Here is a 22,073-nt window from a genome sequence, read left to right on the forward strand (position 1 = left end):
TCAAAGTAAAGTCGCAACCAAGAGGAAAAGTCCCCGAATTGTATGGAAAGTAGTTTTGCTGTCTCTTTTCGGCATTCAGTTGGTGTCGCTGTGTGAACTTTTGCCCCACTGTGGAAACTATTTAAATTCGGTGTTGGCCTTTTTTTTTGTGTTGCTGATCCGTTAGCAAAAAGTTTGCTATAAATAATTTTTGCATTTTTATTGTGCATTTTTATGCATTCGATATCGAAGTTGGCTCTGGAAATAAATATGAAAAGTTTTATTTATGTTTGGCATGGGCTAAACCGAACCAGAAGTCCATGGGCGTTATATTTATGGCATTTGTTTGCCAACAACTTTCAATAGCTCAATCACGACATCCATCCAAGGGGCGTCTAAGCAAACAAATCGAAAGCGCATGCAATACCATTTTTGATGTACTCCCACTTCTATTGTGACTCAACTCCATTCTTAACTGCAATTTTGATTTTGATTTCGATTGTGATTTGAATTGTGATTGTGATTGTAATTTGTTTACTTTCAGTTATAAAGACGAACATCATCAATGTGAGTGCTGCGTGGCTTGTGCTGTGCTGCTAGCTCCTGGGGGCAATGAAATCGAGGAAGCTGCCAAAGGTTTGTGGCCTCAACTTCTTGACGCTTGTCTACTTTCCGGTACTGGTGTTGCCCATATTGAAATGCTCAGTGGTTGCCACCGGCAGCGCCAGCGGCGGCAACAGCAACAACAACGGCAACAACAACGGCAACAACAACGGCAATGGAGATTTCGACTATCGCATGCAGCGTGTACGCAACGTGCTGAAGGAGGTGCCACTGATCGATGGCCACAACGATTTGCCCTGGAATATACGCAAGTTTCTCAAGAATCAACTGAAAGACTTTCACTTTGGCGGCGATCTCCGCGAACTGGCCCCATGGTCATCGAGTGCCTGGAGTCATACGGATCTACGCCGTCTCAAAGAGGGCATGGTCTCGGCCCAATTTTGGTCCGCCTACGCGCCCTGCTCCTCACAGCATCTGGATGCGGTGCAGTTGACACTGGAGCAAATCGATTTGATTCGACGTCTCGTGCTGCTCTATCCCCACCACATGGCCCTAGTCACCACCGCAGCGGGGATAGAGCAGACGCATCGCACTGGAAAAATAGCCAGCCTCATTGGGGTCGAAGGAGGTCATGCGATTGGCACCAGTCTGAGCGTACTCCGGATGTTCTATCAACTGGGCGCTCGTTATCTAACACTCACACACACCTGCAACACACCCTGGTGAGTGGTACTAGACATTGATAGAGATGCAGGATTCATTGGACTCTTTACAGGGCGGACTGCTGCAAAGTTGACGAACCGGGAAAATATCCACATATCGGTGGACTCTCACAGTTCGGCAAGGTTAGTAAGAGGCCAAATCATGATAATAATATCATTCCGTTTGAAAATCGGTTGAGTTTTGACAAAATTATGAGAGATCAAAGTTTTTGAAAAAATGTCAAGGGGTATGTATGGAAAATTGGATGATAGATGGCTTAGAATCGAAAAAATGTCAAATTTTCTAGATGATACAAATTTGAATGCAGATTGAATTGAGAGGCCAAATTATGATCAAAATGACATTCCGTTTGAAAATCGGTTGAGTTTTGACAAAGTTATGAGAGATCAAAGTTTTCGAAAAAATGTCAAGGGGTATGTATGGAAAATTGGATGATAGATGGCTTAGAATCAAAAAAATATCAAATTTTCTAGATGATCAAAATTTTAATTCAGAATCATTTTAGAGGCCAAATAATGATCAAAATGACATTCCGTTTGAAAATCGGTTGAGTTTTGACAAAGTAATGAGAGATCAAAGTTTTCGAAAAAATGTCAAGGGGTATGTATGGAAAATTGGATGATAGATGGCTTAGAATCGAAAAAATGTCAAATTTTCTAGATGATACAAATTTGAATTCAGAATCATTTTAGAGGCCAAATCATGATCAAAATGACATTCCGTTTGAAAATCAGTTGAGTTTTGACAAAGTTATGAGAGATCAAAGTTTTCGAAAAAATGTCAAGGGGTATGTATGGAAAATTGGATGATAGATGGCTTAGAATCGAAAAAATGTCAAATTTTCTAGATGATACAAATTTAAATGCAGATTGAATTAAGAGGCCAAATCATGATGAAAATGACATTCCAATTGAAAATCGGTTGAGCTTTGACAAAGTTATGAGAGATCAAAGTTTTCGAAAAAATGTAAAGGGGTATGTATGGAAAATTGGATGATAGATGGCTTAGAATCGAAAAAATGTCAAATTTTCTAGATGATACAAATTTAAATGCAGATTGAATTGAGAGGCCAAATCATGATGAAAATGACATTCCGTTTGAAAATCGGTTGAGTTTTGACAAAGTTATGAGAGATCAAAGTTTTCGAAAAATGTCAAGGGTATGTATGGAAAATTGGATGATAGATGGCTTAGAATCGAAAAAATGTCAAATTTTCTAGATGATACAAATTTGAATGCAGATTGAATTGAGAGGCCAAATCATGATGAAAATGACATTCCGCTTGAAAATCGGTTGAGTTTTGACAAAGTTATGAGAGATCAAAGTTTTCGAAAAAATGTCAAGGGGTATGTATGGAAAATTGGATGATAGATGGCTTAGAATCGAAAAAATGACAAATTTTCTAGATGATACAAATTTGAATGCAGATTGAATTGAGAGGCCAAATCATGATGAAAATGACATTCCGTTTGAAAATCGGTTGAGTTTTGACAAAGTTATGAGAGATCAAAGTTTTCGAAAAAATGTCAAGGGGTATGTATGGAAAATTGGATGATAGATGGCTTAGAATCGAAAAAATGTCAAATTTTCTAGATGATACAAATTTAAATGCAGATTGAATTGAGAGGCCAAATCATGATGAAAATGACATTCCGTTTGAAAATCGGTTGAGTTTTGACAAAGTTATGAGAGATCAAAGTTTTCGAAAAAATGTCAAGGGGTATGTATGGAAAATTGGATGATAGATGGCTTAGAATCGAAAAATGTCAAATTTTCTAGATGATACAAATTTGAATTCAGAATCATTTTAGAGGCCAAATCATGATCAAAATGACATTCCGTTTGAAAATCAGTTGAGTTTTGACAAAGTAATGAGAGATCAAAGTTTTGGAAAAAATGTCAAGGGGTATGTATGGAAAATTGGATGATAGATGGCTTAGAATCGAAAAAATGTCAAATTTTCTAGATGATACAAATTTGAATGCAGATTGAATTGAGAGGCCAAATCATGATAAAAATGACATTCCGTTTGAAAATCGGTTGAGTTTTGACAAAGTAATGAGAGATCAAAGTTTTGGAAAAAATGTCAAGGGGTATGTATGGAAAATTGGATGATAGATGGCTTAGAATCGAAAAAATGTCAAATTTTCTAGATGATACAAATTTAAATGCAGATTGAATTGAGAGGCCAAATCATGATGAAAATGACATTCCGTTTGAAAATCGGTTGAGTTTTGACAAAGTTATGAGAGATCAAAGTTTTCGAAAAAATGTCAAGGGGTATGTATGGAAAATTGGATGATAGATGGCTTAGAATCGAAAAAATGACAAATTTTCTAGATGATACAAATTTGAATGCAGATTGAATTGAGAGGCCAAATCATGATGAAAATGACATTCCGTTTGAAAATCGGTTGAGTTTTGACAAAGTTATGAGAGATCAAAGTTTTCGAAAAAATGTCAAGGGGTATGTATGGAAAATTGGATGATAGATGGCTTAGAATCGAAAAAAATGTCAAATTTTCTAGATGATACAAATTTAAATGCAGATTGAATTGAGAGGCCAAATCATGATGAAAATGACATTCCGTTTGAAAATCGGTTGAGTTTTGACAAAGTTATGAGATCAAAGTTTCGAAAAATGTCAAGGGTATGTATGGAAAATTGGATGATAGATGGCTTAGAATCGAAAAATGTCAAATTTTCTAGATGATACAAATTTGAATGCAGAATCATTTTAGAGGCCAAATCATGATCAAAATGACGTTCCGTTTGAAAATCAGTTGAGTTTTGACAAAGTTATGCGAGATCAAAGTTTTCGAAAATATGTCAAGGGGTATGTATGGAAAATTGGATGATAGATGGCTTAGAATCGAAAAAATGTCAAATTTTCCAGATGATCAAAATTTGAATGCAGATTGAATTAAAAGGCCAATCATGATCTAAATGACATGCCGATAGAAAAAAGGTTGAGTTTTGACAAAGTTATGAGAGATCAAAGTTTTCGAAAAAAGGTCAGGGGGTATGTATGGAAAATTGGATGACAGATGGCTTAGAACCGGAAAATGTCAAATATTCTAGTTGAAATAAAAAATCTGACCACTCTTTTTATCTGTGTATTATATAAATTTCATTATGATGGGATAATAAAAGTAGAATTTATACAATGACAAACTCTTTTGCACAGTGCATATCAGAAAATAGATATGCAAAAACTTTTTAGTGTACGATAATGAAAATATCGAGAGTCAATGTTCATGTTGGTCAAATACAAATAAATCCTTCAAATAACACAAGGTTTTTATGACGAAATTGATTTAAAGAAAATAATTTATTTATGAAACAATCAATTGTGTGAAATATGCATACAAGAGATCTTGTGTTTATTATTGATTTATTTACTAACAATAATAACAATGAAAATATTTTGTAAATATTTTATAAGCTCCCGTTTATTTATTCGACTCCTGTTTAGCTTGTCGTCAAGGAAATGAATCGCTTGGGAATGATTGTTGATTTGTCGCATGTGTCGGTACCAACAATGCTGGATGCACTGGCCGCATCCCGTGCCCCGCTCATATTTTCGCACTCCTCGGCGCATGCCATATGTAATAGTTCCCGTAATGTGCCGGATCATGTGCTACAGCGCATTGTACGTATACGTATTCGCAACAGCCATGGCCAACTGGATGCCAATTATCCTGACATTAATCTAATGAGGTTTTCTACTTTGCAGGCCATTAATGGCGGTCTGGTTATGGTTGCCTTTTATCCGCACTTTGTCAGCTGTTCGGGACAGGCGACACTGCACGATGTTGTGGGTAGGTGTTAAAAAGAATAGAAAAATAGGCGTCTATTCCTAGAAAAAATATATAATCCATTTTCACTACCTACTTTTCAGCCCATATAAACCATATACGTGAGGTGGCTGGCATTGACCATGTAGGCATTGGAGCTGGTTACGATGGTGTCAATCTGTAAGTGTTTATTTTTTATATTTGCCACTTTTTAGCTACGATTCGAGATATACTAATGTGTTTATTCATGTGTATTTTGCTACGTTTTCAGTGTACCCAAAGGCTTGGAGGATGTTTCCAAATATCCGCATTTGTTTGCAACTTTGCTCGAGTCGGATAAATGGTCAGAGGGGGATATTGCCAAGCTGGCTGGCAACAATCTGATACGCGTCTTCAAGGAAGTCGAAGCGGTGAGTTAAATATATGTACAATATTCCATTGGCATTCCATTGTTCATTGTGCACACATTGGCAACGTTTCTCAATGCTTTTGAGTAGTTGTGTATACTACCTGCAGATTAGGGCTTAGTCACAGCTTCAAACAAAAGCACATCTCTCAGTCTCAAGCTGCAAACAAAAAACATGTTGAGGCGATTTCGTTGAGCTAGTTCAGCATCCCCAGGATAACTCAAAAGGGAGTCGAGCTGCAGCACTGTGCACTCGCTGTCTGCATTCTCTGGCTCGCTTGTTATTGCACTTGGAAAATTCCTTTAAAAAGGATAAAGAGAATAATGTGGCTTTGCAATGGAATTTGCACATACTTCGTGCGGAAAGAAAAGCAGGCCAAAACCAAACGACAAGAACTATCCGAATGACTCTGGGACTTTCTGGCGTCGAAAAGACGCAAGTTGTAAAATAATTTTAAAAGGATTTTCAAATGGTTATCCCGATATTTATACATGAGCATGACCAACATCCTGGCAGCCGGCAACAGAATAGAACAGAACAGAACAGAAGCTGGTGCAGTTTGTTTGAGGATGTGGTCAGCTTGTTTGCTGTCTGCTTGGCTGGCCAGGATCACACTGTTTGCTGTACTATTTGTTCCTCTGCTGTTCGTGTTGCTGCTACTCTGCTGCTGACACTATGCGATGAGCTTCGATGCTTCGGATACACTCAAGCAGCCATCAATTTAAATCAATACGCAATGCCTGCCTGCCACGCTTTGTATGGCTGCTGGAGATGCTTTGAGAAAGTTACACTATTCACTTCAAATGCCACTCAATAGCGTAGCACCATTCAAAGATTCCAAGTGGGTTTGTTTTGCAGTCGAATGGGTGCTTGGTTAAACGTTAGCTCAAATTGTTGTTGGGCAGCTGTGGAAGCCAAGTATTTCCATGTGTACTTCAGGGTATTTCAAATCGAGTGGAATGCTGGAATTTAGAGAGCTATTAGGCAGACTATCTTAATTATGTAAAAGAGTATATGAAGACATAATCTCTATTTTAAATTGACGTATACTTTATTTAAAGCCCAAACTATGATCCAAAGACTTTGGCCATTTAATATAAATTCCAATTGATTCGACTAACAAATACAGTTCACAGCTATAAATTATGCTCATCAAGACATCTAAAACTAAATAATATTCTTACGGCGACCTCGTTTCTATGAAGCAGTTGGTAATTTTTTCTTTCTAAATTGCTTTAGTTAAAAAACTCATTTAAAATGCTGGGGTGTAGTTCTAACTGAGTTCAGACCACACTCAGCTCATAGCTCAGTGTCTATGGTCATTTAAAGATTTAATAACAAATATAAATCATACGCCCCCTTGAACCGTTGCTGTTATGGTGAACATTTTATTGCTTTTACTCATTATAAAAACCCCCATAAGTTTCGCCTCACCAAAAAGAGATGCCGCAGCATTTTTAATTTAGCGCTTGTCTCGAGCTAGCCAACTTTAATCATATTCTCTTTAGTTCCCTGACTCTGTCTCTGACTCGGACTCGCAGTCGGACTCGAACTCGAACTCGGACGGTGACTCTCCGGCGCCTTATCTGCCTGCAACATTGTAATTAGTTTTGCCTTTGCGTTTCTTTTTCTTTGGGCATTACACAAAAAGCTAACTACAACCGACAATGGCTCTCTATGCGATTACAATGCGCATTTGTATATACAGACTTACTTAGTAGTGTGTATGCGAAAGAAAGAAATGGTAATGAGAACGAGAGTGCGAATGGATATGGCATTAAAAACTGTTGCCTACTTTACTGGACGAGTGATTAAAATCGCTTTGTTTTTATAGCATTTTGCACTCAGCATCGCTAAAAAAAAATAAAGAAATACTAGTAAAAAAAACTATTGTTAAGCGTGCATTACCGTGAGATACTCACTACTATCTGTTAGTTGCAAATAGATGGCCAAGCCAGCTGTAAACTCTTCAGATTCTTACTTACTCACTATGCAGTATAACCCTTTCGCTTGTAATATAGGGTATGTAGACACATAGTAAATATAAACCCATACATATATATTTTACTGTTTTACTGCTGTTTATTATACGGCATAATGCTCATTAAGTATTGTTAAATTGTTATACTCTTTGATGCCGCTTTTTATTTTGGTTAACTCCGCCACAAAAGTAATTAAAAATGTTTGCTCATTTTACTTGTATTATATTTTATTTAACTTTTTTATTATTCTTTAACGTTTTTTCTCGTTAAGTCCCAAGTGAGATGCTTAATAAAAAATCAAAGCAACTGTTATGCATGCCTCTTTTATCGAGGTTATTGCCCTTACTTTGAAATGAAATATATTATCACAGCCAACGTCGCCTGTAATACAGTTAAATGTACACAAAAACCAGTTCAAATGTTCAATTATTAGACGCTTAATGCTCTTCCTTGGGGTATTTAGGACCCCATAGGTCACTTGGGAGTCTCCCCCTTGTATAAGTGGGGAGTTGTGCTATCGTTGTAATAATTAAGCAAGTCATAGAAATTAGGCAAAAGGCCATTTTGATGATTGTCATCTATTCAACACACGCACACTTATTAAATACCCTTTCATGCTAAAAACGCACTGGATCTTGGACCTTTCTTGAGTATGATAGGTTTTCCAGTGAATAGTTTAACCAAAATTTCGCAAAGGTACTTAATGAATAATTTTGAAATGCCATTTAATAGCGGCTATATTTCAAACAACGCAAATATCAAAACAACTCATTAAACTAAGCATCTTGTAAATATGAAATACTAATTAATATGGCCTCTAAAACTGTATATTATTGACTTGCCTTAACGTTAAGTACAGCGACTTTATTCTAACGTCCGACAGCTACCATTAACCCATAAGTGTGTCGTATAAAATAAGCGAAATTAGGGCAATAGAGATTTGAGTCTGCTCGTGGGAATGTCACTCTGTTCATGCTGTGGCGCCTTTTCAATGCGATCCGAAACAACAACAACAACCACAAATGACAGGGATGTGGGGGAGTGAGGAATAGAAGCGGAGTGGCTGAAGGGTAAGGAAGGATATTACAGGACCAGCAGCCATTGCCATGAACATGATAATTTTCTTGACGCCAGTTTTTATCTAGACAAAAGCAGAGGCCGTTGTGTCAGTCCAGGCTGTTCAGGCTGTGGATGTGAATGTGGATGGAGGCTGCTTGTGTTTGTGTAAATGTATCTTTTATTTTAGCCTTCTATACGAGTATCTAATGCGAGCATGGAAAGGCATTTGGCACGACACATAGTCCAAGTGGCGGCGTTGGGCAAAGTCCCCGGCAAATGGCAGCAATTTGTGCGAGACAAATTCATTTAAATATCCTATGCCGGTCTCAACATACTATGTGCTATATTCTACACGCGTCTCTGAGTATGTGTGTGTGTGTGCGTATGAATGAGTCTGTGTTTGTGTTTCGGACTGACCTTCTCACAATTGATTAAGTTGGCATAAAATGGCGCAGCTCTTTAACAAGCATACTCGCTTTGAACTTTTCTCACTCAAATGTAACTGTGAGCTGTGCTTTTAATTTCTGCAGCTCAAAGGCCGGAAAAGCGATGCCAAAGGCAAAGCCACAAAAGAACTTGTGGAAGCGGGTGGGCGTGGCCCAAAAGTGCAATGACTGGTCCCACAGACTTCGCCAAGCTGACGTTTTATTGTTGTTTGTATGTGGCAGGCGGGCGCTCACATAAAGCCTCATAAAAAAGTCGTAAATTCGATTGTTATATCGCAAACAAAGCACCGGAAATGGGCCGAGTGAGCTGCCGTTGCCTGTCTGCCACCCAAAACACCAACCGTCTCTCCGACGCGTCGTTGCCGTAGCCCTCTGCTTTTCTGTCCCTCTCTCCTTCTCTCTCTCTCTCTCTCACTCTCTCTTTTGCCGTCCCTTTTATCGCAGCTGTACGGCCTCAAAAGGTGTTTGGTGTGAAAAACAAAACATTTTTTGTGTTTTATTTTGCATATATTTTGTTTTATTGTACGTTTCGTTCTGTACTTTTTGCTGGGCATAAAATGTGCTTCAAACTTTGTGCAAAGCACACACACTAAGTTGGCCAAACAAAAACGGCTAGAATGAGCCTAAAAGTGGGCTTAGAAGGCCTTTGCGAGACGAATGCTCGCAATGCGTTGCCAATAAGGATTTTGAATGCCTTTATGCTACAGAATTTACATATGAATAATTTAATACGAATATGATTACTTTTTAAGTAGCTTGCAACAGAAAGAAGTCGAGATTGGAGTTAACAAAAGGAAAATAATGTGCCAACTGAATAATGATACATAATATTTATATGTAAATAAATGATATGTATTTTCCTAGAAGACATTTGAAGAGAACTTTCAACTAATATCTGTCTAGAAAAGTTCTCAATGCATATGATATTTAAATTTGTTAAAACAAGACTTTTAATAACCCATTTCTATAAGTTAAGATTCCAGTTATTTAATTAGAATAATGGATGTACTTCCTTGGGGAAATCTAATGACTTTAACGCCAAGAAACTGAATATATGAGTAATTAATAACGCGAAAGCAAATATACTCAAAGTTCAACACAAAATCAACATCATTTCCATTTGAATATTGAACAAAAACTTTGCCCGGCTGTTAACTTAAGAATTTCGAATTGTTTATACAAAAGTTGTGCTCGCATATGCAATTAATTTTCATTAGTTTCGGTTCACAGTTGTTGCCTAATCTAATCTATGCACGACTCACACTTGTTTAAATTGTTTTATGTATCATTTTAGGTGCGTGATCAAATGGAATTATTGCGAGTTCAACCCATTGATCAGTCAATTCCAGCCGAGGACATTATGGGTAGATCCTACTGTCGCTATCAAGGACCAAGAACGTGATAATTTCTTCATATGTACAAATTAAAACAATACACTTAACACGCACAACACTCACACTAACACTCTAAAACTCACAGGCCAATAAAGAGACAAGAAATTATGTTAAGTGTACGTGTTGTAAAGTGAAACTTGTTTTAGGTTAATTGACAAAGTTTTTTCGTCCTTACATGAGAACATTTGTTTTCACTGTGTGTTTTTGTGTGTGCATAGGTATGTGTGTCATCACACCCACAGATGCACGTATGTATTAGTGCATACACATACTTTCAATCGCTCAGACTCCACATGGCAGCTGTTGCTTGGCAACATTGTGCGCAGCTGGCAGTGAACATAAACAAATACAAAGTGGCATAGAGCCTAATATTACACACACACACACACACACACACACTGATAGACACCCACCATATCCCCCTCATTCATTCTTAGTATCTACAAAACTGAGGTTACCATAGCTCAGCTAACATTGTGTAAATATCATTGTCATGTTTACTTTCATCTTTCGCACTTAGTAAAGCAGCAGGACCCGTAAAAAAAGAAAAGCAAATAGTTAAACCGGAAAGGAGTAAGGCAAAATTCAAGATAGAAAACGCACAAGCAAAAAAAAAAAAATCGGACAAATGCTGGCTAATCAAACAACATAATAAGAAAAGTGAATCGCTCCTAAGTCTCAAAATAATAAACAAACAAGACAGTAAAAAACGAAAGATCGAGGGATAAAGTCCTCCTTCAGGCAATTGAATAAATAGTTTTCCATTGCGTATTTTTTCTATGAAAATGCTAGAATTAAAGATGTAGTAATATAACTAAAATATGTCTATTATAGTCATACCATTTATATGGCTAATTAAAAACCCCGTTACAGATTCATTTGAATTACGTTGTGCCAGTAGTTTAAAAATAATTTCTGAAATATGTTTTTAAAATAGATTTGAATCATTTTAAAAGAATTAACATAAGCTCAATAAATAGAATTCTTGTTGAGTTAAGCTATTAAAAACAGAATCAAAACGTGCGCCCTTCATTAGCCACTTGATAATTAAATAGAGGTTCAAATTACACAAAGTGTTGTTTGAATGCATACACGTACTACAGTTTAATTTAATCACAAACTATGCCACGATATTTCATTTAATTAGTTAATTAAAATTAAAGAATTAATTAGCCAGAGCTATTCACGCGCACATATTCAATTTCGACAAATTCGGCATAAGCACATTTAGCATCGGTTGGCAATTTGTATAAAGTTTTTGTTCTAACTTTTAATCAATATTCAACTAAATATTATATAATTAATACATCCAAACAATGTTAACCCGCCAAAGAAAAAAAATTGCAATTAAGTTCACAAACCAATTTAAAAGCAGATTAAAAGGGATTGTAAAACAAAACTAATAAACAGATAAGCTGAACCAATACCAAAATATCAAATTATACATGTTTATGATAGATCCACGAAAGGAACAAGCATATTCATACATAAACATATATACATATACTCATGTTTTTTAACACATTGGCGATTTCGTAAGGTATAAATGGTAAATCGGGATACAATATCATAGAGTTGCTATTTATTTTTTTATATTTAGAATCTCCCAGAATATCGTTTGTTAATTACAAACAAAACACTTGAATATACTCCACGTTAAAAATTAATTTCCTTATAACGATGAACAGCCCTAACATGAGAAATACCGAAACATATTTACAGCTTAAAAGGGGTGAAACAAGGTGAAGTTAGAACACAAAAAAAGAGAGACAAAAAACACATGTGATCAAAAATTATATTAAATATATTATTATTAATATTACGATTATTTAATAGCTAAAAAGGTTTACAGAAAAACAACACAACTACTGAACAAAATAAAACTAATTAGTTAATACTAAATAAAAAATAAAAATACGAACATCTAAAGTAATTTTTACTGAATTTGCAGCAAAGCAGAAGCCAAGCTGAAACAGTTGTACAATTTGCCATATAAACAAAATAAATTTAATGATTTAATCAAATTACAAATAAATAAGCCTAAATGTACTCCTATAAAAAAATAAACAAAATGAAATAAACATAAAAATATATAGTATATGTGAATACAGCTGAACTCTAAAAAAAGCCAAAGGATTTAATGAAGGAGTTAAACAGCGTAATAACTTGTAAATATTTGTATGAATAAAGAGCAAAAATTGTACGATTATGTGTAAGATTTAAAGTAAAGTTTACATAAAAAGTTGTGGATAATAACCAAGAATTAATAAATATTTATGTTAAGGTATAAATTAAAATTCTTAAGTGTATTACGGGAAATGTCATAAGTGGCCAGAACAAAAAGAAATATATATAAATAAATTTAAAAATACATAAAACTTGAAATAATCATCTTTTATTATAGCAGCTACCAGTCAAAGGTAAGTGTATTTACTGATTTAAAGACTCCTCTTAAATTGAAAGCTCACTTATAGCCAACTTCGAAGCAGTCACAGTTTATTAGCGTGTCTTCTTGACACAAATTAACCTTTTGTTTAAATAATAAATGTGTTTAAGGAGCTTTAAAAGTTATTGAATACGGCCTGGCAAGGGTATAAAATTTTCGGCGTGTCGAAGAAAACTTTTGATTCTTGTTGTTGTGTTCTGTGTGCATGAGGAAGACTTCTCAAGAGCCATCAACACTGAAATACTTCCTGAAACTTCAATTCATTCTCCACAACATTGTTTTTTTTTTTTTTTGCTGTTGTTGTCGTTGTTGTTATCGTGCTGATTGCACTCGAAACACACGCTCAACAAACACTTCAGTGCCACATACACATCCTGCATCTGGCGCCTTTACTTTCCGACTTTTCTGGTTGTCTGCTCGTCTGTCGGTCTGTCCCATCCTGTTAACTCAGATCTGTGCACTGAGTTCGCTTGTCAATTTGTTAAAAACAAAGCAAAATATCAGTTTGACTGCTACTCAACAAAATAAGACAGCTGCTAGACTAAAAAATACCCTGTTAGCAAATTTTTTTATAAATATAACACTCGTTTTTTAACTATATTATTAAATTTTCTACCGTTTCAGATTAGATGAAAATAGTTTCGTGTATATTCCCTTTCTGACAGTAACTACGCGGTATATATATAAATCGATTCAGCAACAACGTTGTGCTTATCTGCATGCATTTTGGTTAAAAGCAAGCAGTTTATTTCATTTCATTTTATTCGCCCAGCTAAAGATAAAAGTCCAACCGAGTTCAGTTGCAATAAAAAAGCGACTGATATCGCCCGCGGCCCTCTTGTCGTGTAATTTATGTGTGCACTGTGGCCAAAAGTTCAAGCATTGAAAAATCATGATATTTATCTCATTTTGTTCAAAGGTCAAGCAGCGCTGCCCGCTGCCCGTTACCCGTTACCTTTTTCAGGGTGTCGTTTTCCATATCACCATATCACTCACTCCGCAGTTTTTCTATGCCCCAAAACCATATAATTCAAACGCTCATAAAACTTGCAAATATTTGGCATTTCGCAATTTTGTGTGCTGCCACGAGCGACACAAGAGCACAAAAAAAGAAAGAAAGGAACTATGCATCAAATGAAATGTATGTTTTACATAAAATTTCAATTAAATGAAATAAAGTTTCAGTATGAAGCAATGTCCTTGGCAGCGCCAGCAGTTGGTTTGCCTGTAACGTGCGTCTTTCCTAAATCATTTTGCTGGCAGTTGAAATTAAACTGATTCTGGCAACAACTTTTGTTAAACATTTGTTGCCAGCACTCGGCAAAAGGCCATCATTTAGCCAAAAGCAATAAAAAGCACAATTGTATCGAAGCGAAACTAAAGCTAACAAAAATTGGGGACATTGCAAGTCTGAGGTCGATCTCAATAGTTTACAAGAATCCTCAAGCATTAAACTAACTTTGCGGTAAAAAAGAATAAAAAGAATGAATATAAAAGTATTTAAGTATTTTAATAAATTTACATTTTAGTTGTAAAATTGATGTGCCAAGTCAACAAACTTAGTTATTTGTAACAATTTAAATTTTCAACATTTGCTTAGTTTATTAGAATATTTGCTATTCAAATTTATTATCAATTGCCTATAGTTTATTAAGCATGTATCGTAAAATTTAAGTGAGGGTATATTTTATTTTGTTGTATAATTTATGGAAAATATTAGTTGGTGTTTTGCTTTGATTCATTACCGTTCCCAATACCATCTTTCTGAAGAGCACAAAAAATATAAAGAGAATGGGAAGAGCAGCCAAACCTCAGCGGTAATAAATAAATATAAAAAACGCACAAGTTACCAAAAACAAAAAAGAAATGAAATGAAATAAAATAAAATAAAAGCGCAAATACTAAACATTTTCGTTTAGTTTCCAATGACGATTTGTTTTGTTGGTCATGCCACGCCCACTACTGCCTCGTTTGCACCGCCTTTGCCGCAAGCAATGTTACCGCCTTATCCGGCATGTCCCTTCTCTCTCGATGTGCGACTTCTGATGTCCAACCCACCAACTGACCTAGCCCCCCGACATAGCGACATTGTGACAGTCCCGGGTTCCGAAGTCGGACCTAGACGCAGTCCCAGTCCCAGTCCGCCGTAAAGTGCCACCAAAAAGGATTGTTGTACGCCATAAATTGTTGTATTTTATTGTCCAATTTCTTTTTATTATATTTTTGGGTTATTTTTCGCGTTGCGTTCTGTTGCTTATGCTTCATCTACTGGTTCGCTTTTCTTTTGATTTCTTTCTGCTTTTTGTTGCTGTGCACTTTGTGGCACATGCTGTGTCCGTGCTACGGCCAACTGGACGGGGCATCCACAGCGCCAGCCACGAGATGTACACTGGACCAACTTGGGCATCATTCCCATTGTCGTTTGTTGGAAAATTGTTTTTTAAGAGTAAAAAAAAGAACATACTCACACATACATAACCGACAAACGTTTTCTTACAATAACAGCAGCAACAAACTTGAATTATTAAATGACGATCCACAAGAATGGCAGCAGTAACAACAAAAACCATCGCTGACCCTGCTTGCTGAGTGTGTGTGTGTGTGTGTGTTTGTTTTAACAATTAAGAAATTCTTGAAATATTTAGCATGTCGCAGAACAATAACATCTTAACTGAATTCAACTGAATTCTTTTCTACGCAAAGGATTACGCAACAACTATATGAGTACACACACACATACCCAGAGCTGACTACAGGGTGCTCGTTCAGGAAGCAACCCGTAGACATATGACCTTAGTTAGGTAAAGACACTACAGCTGAAGGTCATGGGGAAGATTTTATATTCAAAATTTCCATTTCTCACATTTATTAAGATGACCTTACTTTCAATGAGTACATTTAATTGATATTTCAATTTTATTGAAATAGTTCAACAGCGGAAACAATGCAAAATCAAGAGGATGGTCAATGCCAAACACTTTAAAGCAATGTCATCGATGAAGGGTCCGGGCATGTGGAGGTCACCGATTGTAAATGCCGCGCCAGTAAACGGCTTTCGTTTGGCTTTGGCCAACTATGCGTATGCGCAACGCGGTGGCAAACATTTTAATGAGCGTTTGCATAACAAACGCGGTTTTTCGCAGAACCGTCTACCGATGCCACGCCTCGACAGCCTCAAAGTGGGGCATAACCGCACAACGCCCCCAACTGGCAACGGCTTTTAACGCACTGTGTAACTGTTACATGCAATTATATTTAATGATGATGTTTATTGTATAATGTACTCAGCCACACACAAACACACACACACACAAAAACGCACACATATTCACACATACGTACACATTGAGTTTATTATAATCATATCATGATTTTTTATCTTTGGCATATGGGCAAGCGCCGTATCAGGCCCCATTTGAATTTACAGAAATTGATTTTGTATTAACTAAATTGAATTATTTATGATGCATTCAGACAGCATTATAAAATAAGTCAACCTACTCGCATTTATTATAGACGATTATAACCAGCGACAGCTGCTGAACGACGCTTCATATTTCACCCAATCAGGAATTTAGTTAAGCCTAACAAATCCTCACAGCTGCCGCAGACCAGCTTTGCCACAGACTATTTAAAGCTGGTCCTGAGGCGTGCTGTTAACGGAATGGTTGACCACTACCGGAGACACATGCGGAATGGATTAAAAACAATGGTCAGGGCACTAATTGGTCTGCTCTATTTTAGATAAAGAGTAGGATAATAAAATGATGTTCTAGATAAGTGAAACTACTTTAACTTTATAAAATATGTATGTATGCCATCTTCTAGATTAGCATTAATCAGAGAGTACTTATGCTTTAATGCTAACATTTTATTTTAAGGATTTATAGTTTTCCTTTAAAGCATCTTCTATTTCATTATTATTCAATACATCAAAAAGTGCTTTAGATAGAGATTACTTTCTATGTTTTAGTATTAAAATGTTATTTAGGAACATGCTACATTGTGAGAGTATTTCATTAGCGATTTACTTGCACCTTTGGAAACCCTGATCTGTTGCTGCTGCTTCTTCTTCTTTGGCTGTTGACAACCGCAAGGCAATTAACGCTAAGCACCACAAATCCTTGCGGCAACTCCTTAAAATATATTCCCTCAAAATAGAAAGAAAGTTTTCAAGTTGCTTGCACCCAGAACCGCTACATGTGTTGATGTTGCTTGTAAGCGGCTATACGCCGGAATGAATCCAATTATGTGCTTAATCACTAAGTGTGATAGAGACAGCAAGTTTGATAGATGGCATGAGAGAGTAAACTGCGCAAAAGAGATCCGCTGCCACAAAGAAAGGACTCGTTGACAATGCCTGTCATAGAAAGAGTCAGCGAAAGAGTCGCTTCACGTCCACTTCAAGCATGTATTTGAGTCACATGTGCGTAACGCTTACGCTGCCAAGCATGCGGCATGCGGCATGCGGCATGCGGCATGTGGCATGTGGCACGGCTTAAGGCATACGGCTGGTCGCTCAGCGCTGAGCCTTTAAGCATTAAATACTTTAACACACAAGCGCCGTTAAAATTTATTCATGGTCGTTTTTAATGCTGACGGGCAACGGGGTGCTGACACGGACGGAGTCTGTCGACTTGACATGCAAATAACTGTGAGTGTGTGTCAATGTGAACATGTATGAATGTGTAAGTGTATGCATGTGATTGCTGTCCGAGCCATTTTTTTCCATGCTGCCTGCTCTTTGCTTTTTACACTGTTGTTGGTGTTGTTGCCGTTTGTTAAGCATGCTTTTGAAAAGCTATTGAATATGTTAGCTCAGTCATCCCTTCAGAGGGGTGTCCATTTTAATGGCGATTTTTCACACTCATTTGCCACTGACTTTCACTTACCCGATGAGTGTATAACACATTTATCATACAGCTTATATATTGGACTGAAAGGACGTATTTTTTGTACAATCAATCGAGGTCGGATATATGTACTTTGAACCAAGTCTAAACTTATTTTCATTCACTATAAAATTTAAATAGTTTCTAGTTTTAATTTATTTTGATATGAACCCCATTTATCATTGTACTTAGTAAAATATTTAAATCATTTCTTATTTAAAAAGATCAATGAGCAATTGCAAATAAATATGTTTTTTAATTTATTTTGCCAAGTTAAATTTACGTTCTACAAGTCAATAATTTATTACGGTATAATCTACACTTATATTCGTACATTGATTTTTGCATAATCGTAGTGTATATAAACTTTGATATGTATATGTCTGCAGCTTCATTTAGATTTTTTTCTGCCCTTTGAGTGTCCACTGTGTGCTGTGCCCCATGGGGACGATGTGCCTAGGGCCCGCTGTGATCCAATCATCGGTTAAATGGCGAGTAAAGTGGATGGAATGGAGATGGGCTGCCCTTGGCATTCATTAGTAGTTCCCTCGGATAGCGTTTGTTTCAATCGATGCTTACGCTGAAAGCCCAATTCAACACTTTGGTACAGCCGGCGCCGCATTGATAAGGTGCTGAGTTGATTCTCCGATTCTGCTGCTCGACAGCAAATATTTAAGCATTTAATTTGAATTTAAAACAGAGAAAATCTGGAAGGCTGACTCTGAGGTCGCGCCTCAGGCTCGACACATGCGCAAAATATTTGTCACACCCAAGGAAAAGTTCGTTTGTAAGCTGTGCAAGGCGACAGAGGGGATGGGCAGCCACATTTTCATGTCAAACTTCCCTTACCATGAGCTTCGAGTAAATTACTTGCTTGGCATTTGATTTGCTTAAAGGTTAAGTGACTGTGACATGAGAGTAAAAGGAAATGTGCTCAGATTCAAGTGCACAGAAAGTCAACGCTACGTATACGTAATGTCAAGTGAGTTCATGCTGGGGTTTATGCCTGTTTGTTTGCCTTTTACATTTGGTAAATAACTTGGCAACACATAGTTTGCATTTTGAAAAATATTCGAGTTTGTATCCTCTCTTTCTCTCTTGAAAAGTTTGTGTTTGACAAATATGAAATTTTGCGGTGCAATTTTATTACGATTTGTGTTGACTTTAGTGCGGGAAAAGCAACTGACTTTTGGCATTTGCAATTAGTAAATGGCATTTGCAATTGGCAATTAACAGACCACAGGGAAATTTCACTTTCCCCAGTTTGCGTTTGCTTAGATCCAACTTAGACAACTTGGTATTTCCTCATCCGATTTGCTTTGTTAGACGGCTTCCGATTTCCGCGTAACTTTGATTGCATTTGTCTATGTGAGATTTCAATTTCATTGCATTCATTTCTATGAATTGTACCAAAGACGTCGCCGTTGTTTTTGCTGCTGCTGTTGAGAGCGCCAACTGCACTTAAAATGTTTATAAAGTTTTTTTATTTACTTTACTTGTTTTGTTCGCTGCTTCTTCAGCTTTATTTTTGCCAACGTCTTCGTTACTCACATTGTTGCTGCTGCTCTCTCTTTTTCACTTTATCTGCCTTTCTTTCTCACTACACGTACATCTGTGTGCGGCTTCAATGTTGCGCCGACTTGCTGCCATTGTATTCATGGTTGTTATTTGCGCTTGGTACTATGCTTTTAATTTCGTTCAAATTTGCGTTTCCGCCTTGGCGTGTAACCAAGTAACCGCTAACTGCAGCGCTTTGTTGACTGCAAAATACTGTGGCAAAGACGCTTCAAAGAGAGTAAGTAATCTATATAGAAAGAAAGATATGCCAAGTCTAAGAGAAGAAAGCAATTGAAGTGGCTGGAATATCAGATTGCAGTAAACTTTAGAAAGTCGAGGTCTTGAATCGTTTTCGAAATTTTAAAATGCGATCATATATCTAAGATCCAAATTTCTATGATGTTTAAAAATGTTTCGCAGACTACGTTAATTTTTAATTAAACCTTCGCCCAACCAAAATGATACACAGTCTGATCAAAAATAATTAACTTCATATGAACAAAGCCTAAGTTTAACATTTTACTTTTCAGTGATTATTACTTCATACAACAGAACACTATACCTATACATTTTCAAATAATTTTACAGATGCTGCGGGCAATCGAACCGAACCGAACCGAACCGAGGAGCAGCAAAAGTGAGCCCGAAAAATGTTGCACTAAGTATCTGCTTGTTATTGGCATTTGCTGGCATTTACATTTTAATGTTGCCCACCGCAGGCTGCAGGGTTCGCTTGTGAGGCCCTTGAGGCAAGGAGGAGTCCTTTTGTACTTTGCCCATTCATTTGGCATACTCTGGTTTCCTTTTTCTCATCGTTTCATTTGCCCTGTGCTTTCGCTCTGTATGTTTTGCAACTTTTTGTTTACATTTTTGTAGCCCGTTGTTTTTGCTGTTTAAATATGCCACAGTATTTAGCATGACAACGACTTTGACAACGACAACGAAAACGAAAACGACAACGTTGTGCACCAAGTGCCCTTCTAATTCACAATTCACAGCAACCCTCAGTCCTTACACATGGCACAACAATCGCTGGGCAGAGTTCAAAGAACTCTTTCGTAACTGCCAATAATTCAGTTGGTTTTTATGTTACTGCTCCCACATTTTGTTTGCATCTCTCTCTCTTTCTTCCAACCTGTCCGCTTGTCTCCTGTTACTTTGTTTGCCTGCGGCTTGTGCATGTTTTTATGGTATTAATTAAAACTTTTTGCTCTCTGCTCATTTGCAGCAACCAAACAGCCAAAAAGGAAGACATTCCTAATTCATGTCTAATGATGACTGACTTAACATTTGGGAGTCTTAATTTACAATCAATTTTACTCTAAACTACAGAGCAATCTTGACCACACTCAATTGAGAATTATTAAACTTTACAAATTATCACACCAAAATAAATATTATCTTACCTAGTTAAAGAGTTAGATAAGATAATAAAAGTACTAAAAGCAAATTGTGTCTGAAATTGCATTTTATTCTTTGTGGTATTGCAAACTATTTTTTTTGTGTTGAACTTAAAATTGTAGCTGTAGATATTGAATCATATTTTCACTGATATTTGTTAATTACTAAACGCACTTGTTCCGCATGATACTATGATGCACAACTGAAACTTATTTGGCAACGGAATGCAGAGTAGACGTAATAAGGAGTTTTTCCATTACGTATGTATGTGTGTTCTATTGACTGTCATATCATTTCCAGTTGTTAGCAGAGCTTTGTCAAATTTGTTGCATGCTCCGTAACTGTGGAATCGTCATATGAATATATTTTACAGCAATACTCGGCCAGCTCACATCCGTTAAATGACAAATTCCAGACTAGATGGCACAAAAGAGGGAGAGAGAGAGACAAAAGAGAGAGGCAAAAGCAAACCAACAAAGTACAATATACAAAGCACCCTCTCGATCCCCTGGTTTCCCTCGTTCACGTGTCTGCGCTCATGTTTAGACCGTCAGTACTCTGATTTTATGCATTTTATTATCTGCCTTAGTCACGTTTCAATTTACGGCCCATTGGCGGTTACAATTTGCAATCACGTTTCGCCCTCGCAGACACAAACAGCCCCCACAGCGAGCAGAAAGCACACACACCGCATCGAGGGACAACTCATTGTGTGTGTGGGTGTGTGTGTGTGCTGCAACTTTCTCCTTTCTCCGGGCATGACACCTTTATTACGAGTGGCAAGCGGCAACCCAACTGCTGCCACTCTCTACTCCAATTGGAGCTACGACTGTGTTTATCATATGGCCGTGCCACTTATACGCTTCACTGAGCCTCCAACCACTTGGGCTGTTAGTGAGTTTGCCTTTGGCTCAGTCTCTTTGGTTTGAGCCTTGTTTTAGTTTTGAATTTATTGCCATTTTGTAATTTTTTTTTTTTTGTTGTCTTCTGCTTTCCGTTTGCCTTGCTTGTCTCTTCGTGATTTTTTTTGTTCTGTTTGGCATTTGCCTTTGTCTTAGTTTTATAACTTATTTTGCCGGGCAGGTGCAAATGTTCGTGGCGTCTTGTCTGTTCCTGCCATCCAGCCAAGCAACCTGGCTCGCACGTCTGCTTTGGCTTCATTGTTATGTCTTTTATCTATGACGGTTCATTGTACGTTGCCACCCTGCTTGCACCTACCCCATCCTCTTTCCTTCCCCTATACCTTGCACCTGTAGCTACTGCGGTTTTGTATCTGCCTCTGCCTCTGATTCTGATTCTGACTTTGTCTCTCTCACTTTGGGTCACGTGGCCAGCTACACCTGCAGTGGCAATCGTAAATTGTAACTTTTTATTACATAATTTCTGTCATTACCCGACTGAATGGTTGCTTGGAATGACTGGCTGG

At 37.1% G+C, this 22,073-nt stretch overlaps 1 protein-coding gene across 1 annotated transcript; it reads left to right on the forward strand.

The window, feature by feature from the left end:
• Window positions 1-591: 591 nt before the first annotated feature.
• Window positions 592-10,995, forward strand: LOC117791269 (dipeptidase 1). The gene is made up of 7 exons (XM_034630977.1): window positions 592-1,265; window positions 1,319-1,388; window positions 4,742-4,918; window positions 5,003-5,087; window positions 5,168-5,243; window positions 5,335-5,473; window positions 10,252-10,995. The coding sequence occupies exons 1-7, from the start codon at window positions 592-594 to the stop codon at window positions 10,357-10,359; spliced, it is 1,329 nt and encodes a 442-aa protein (XP_034486868.1). The 3' UTR covers window positions 10,360-10,995.
• Window positions 10,996-22,073: the final 11,078 nt, after the last annotated feature.

Source organism: Drosophila innubila (assembly GCF_004354385.1).
Source record: "Drosophila innubila isolate TH190305 chromosome 3R unlocalized genomic scaffold, UK_Dinn_1.0 2_E_3R, whole genome shotgun sequence".
NCBI classification, from domain to species: Eukaryota; Metazoa; Arthropoda; class Insecta; order Diptera; family Drosophilidae; genus Drosophila; species Drosophila innubila.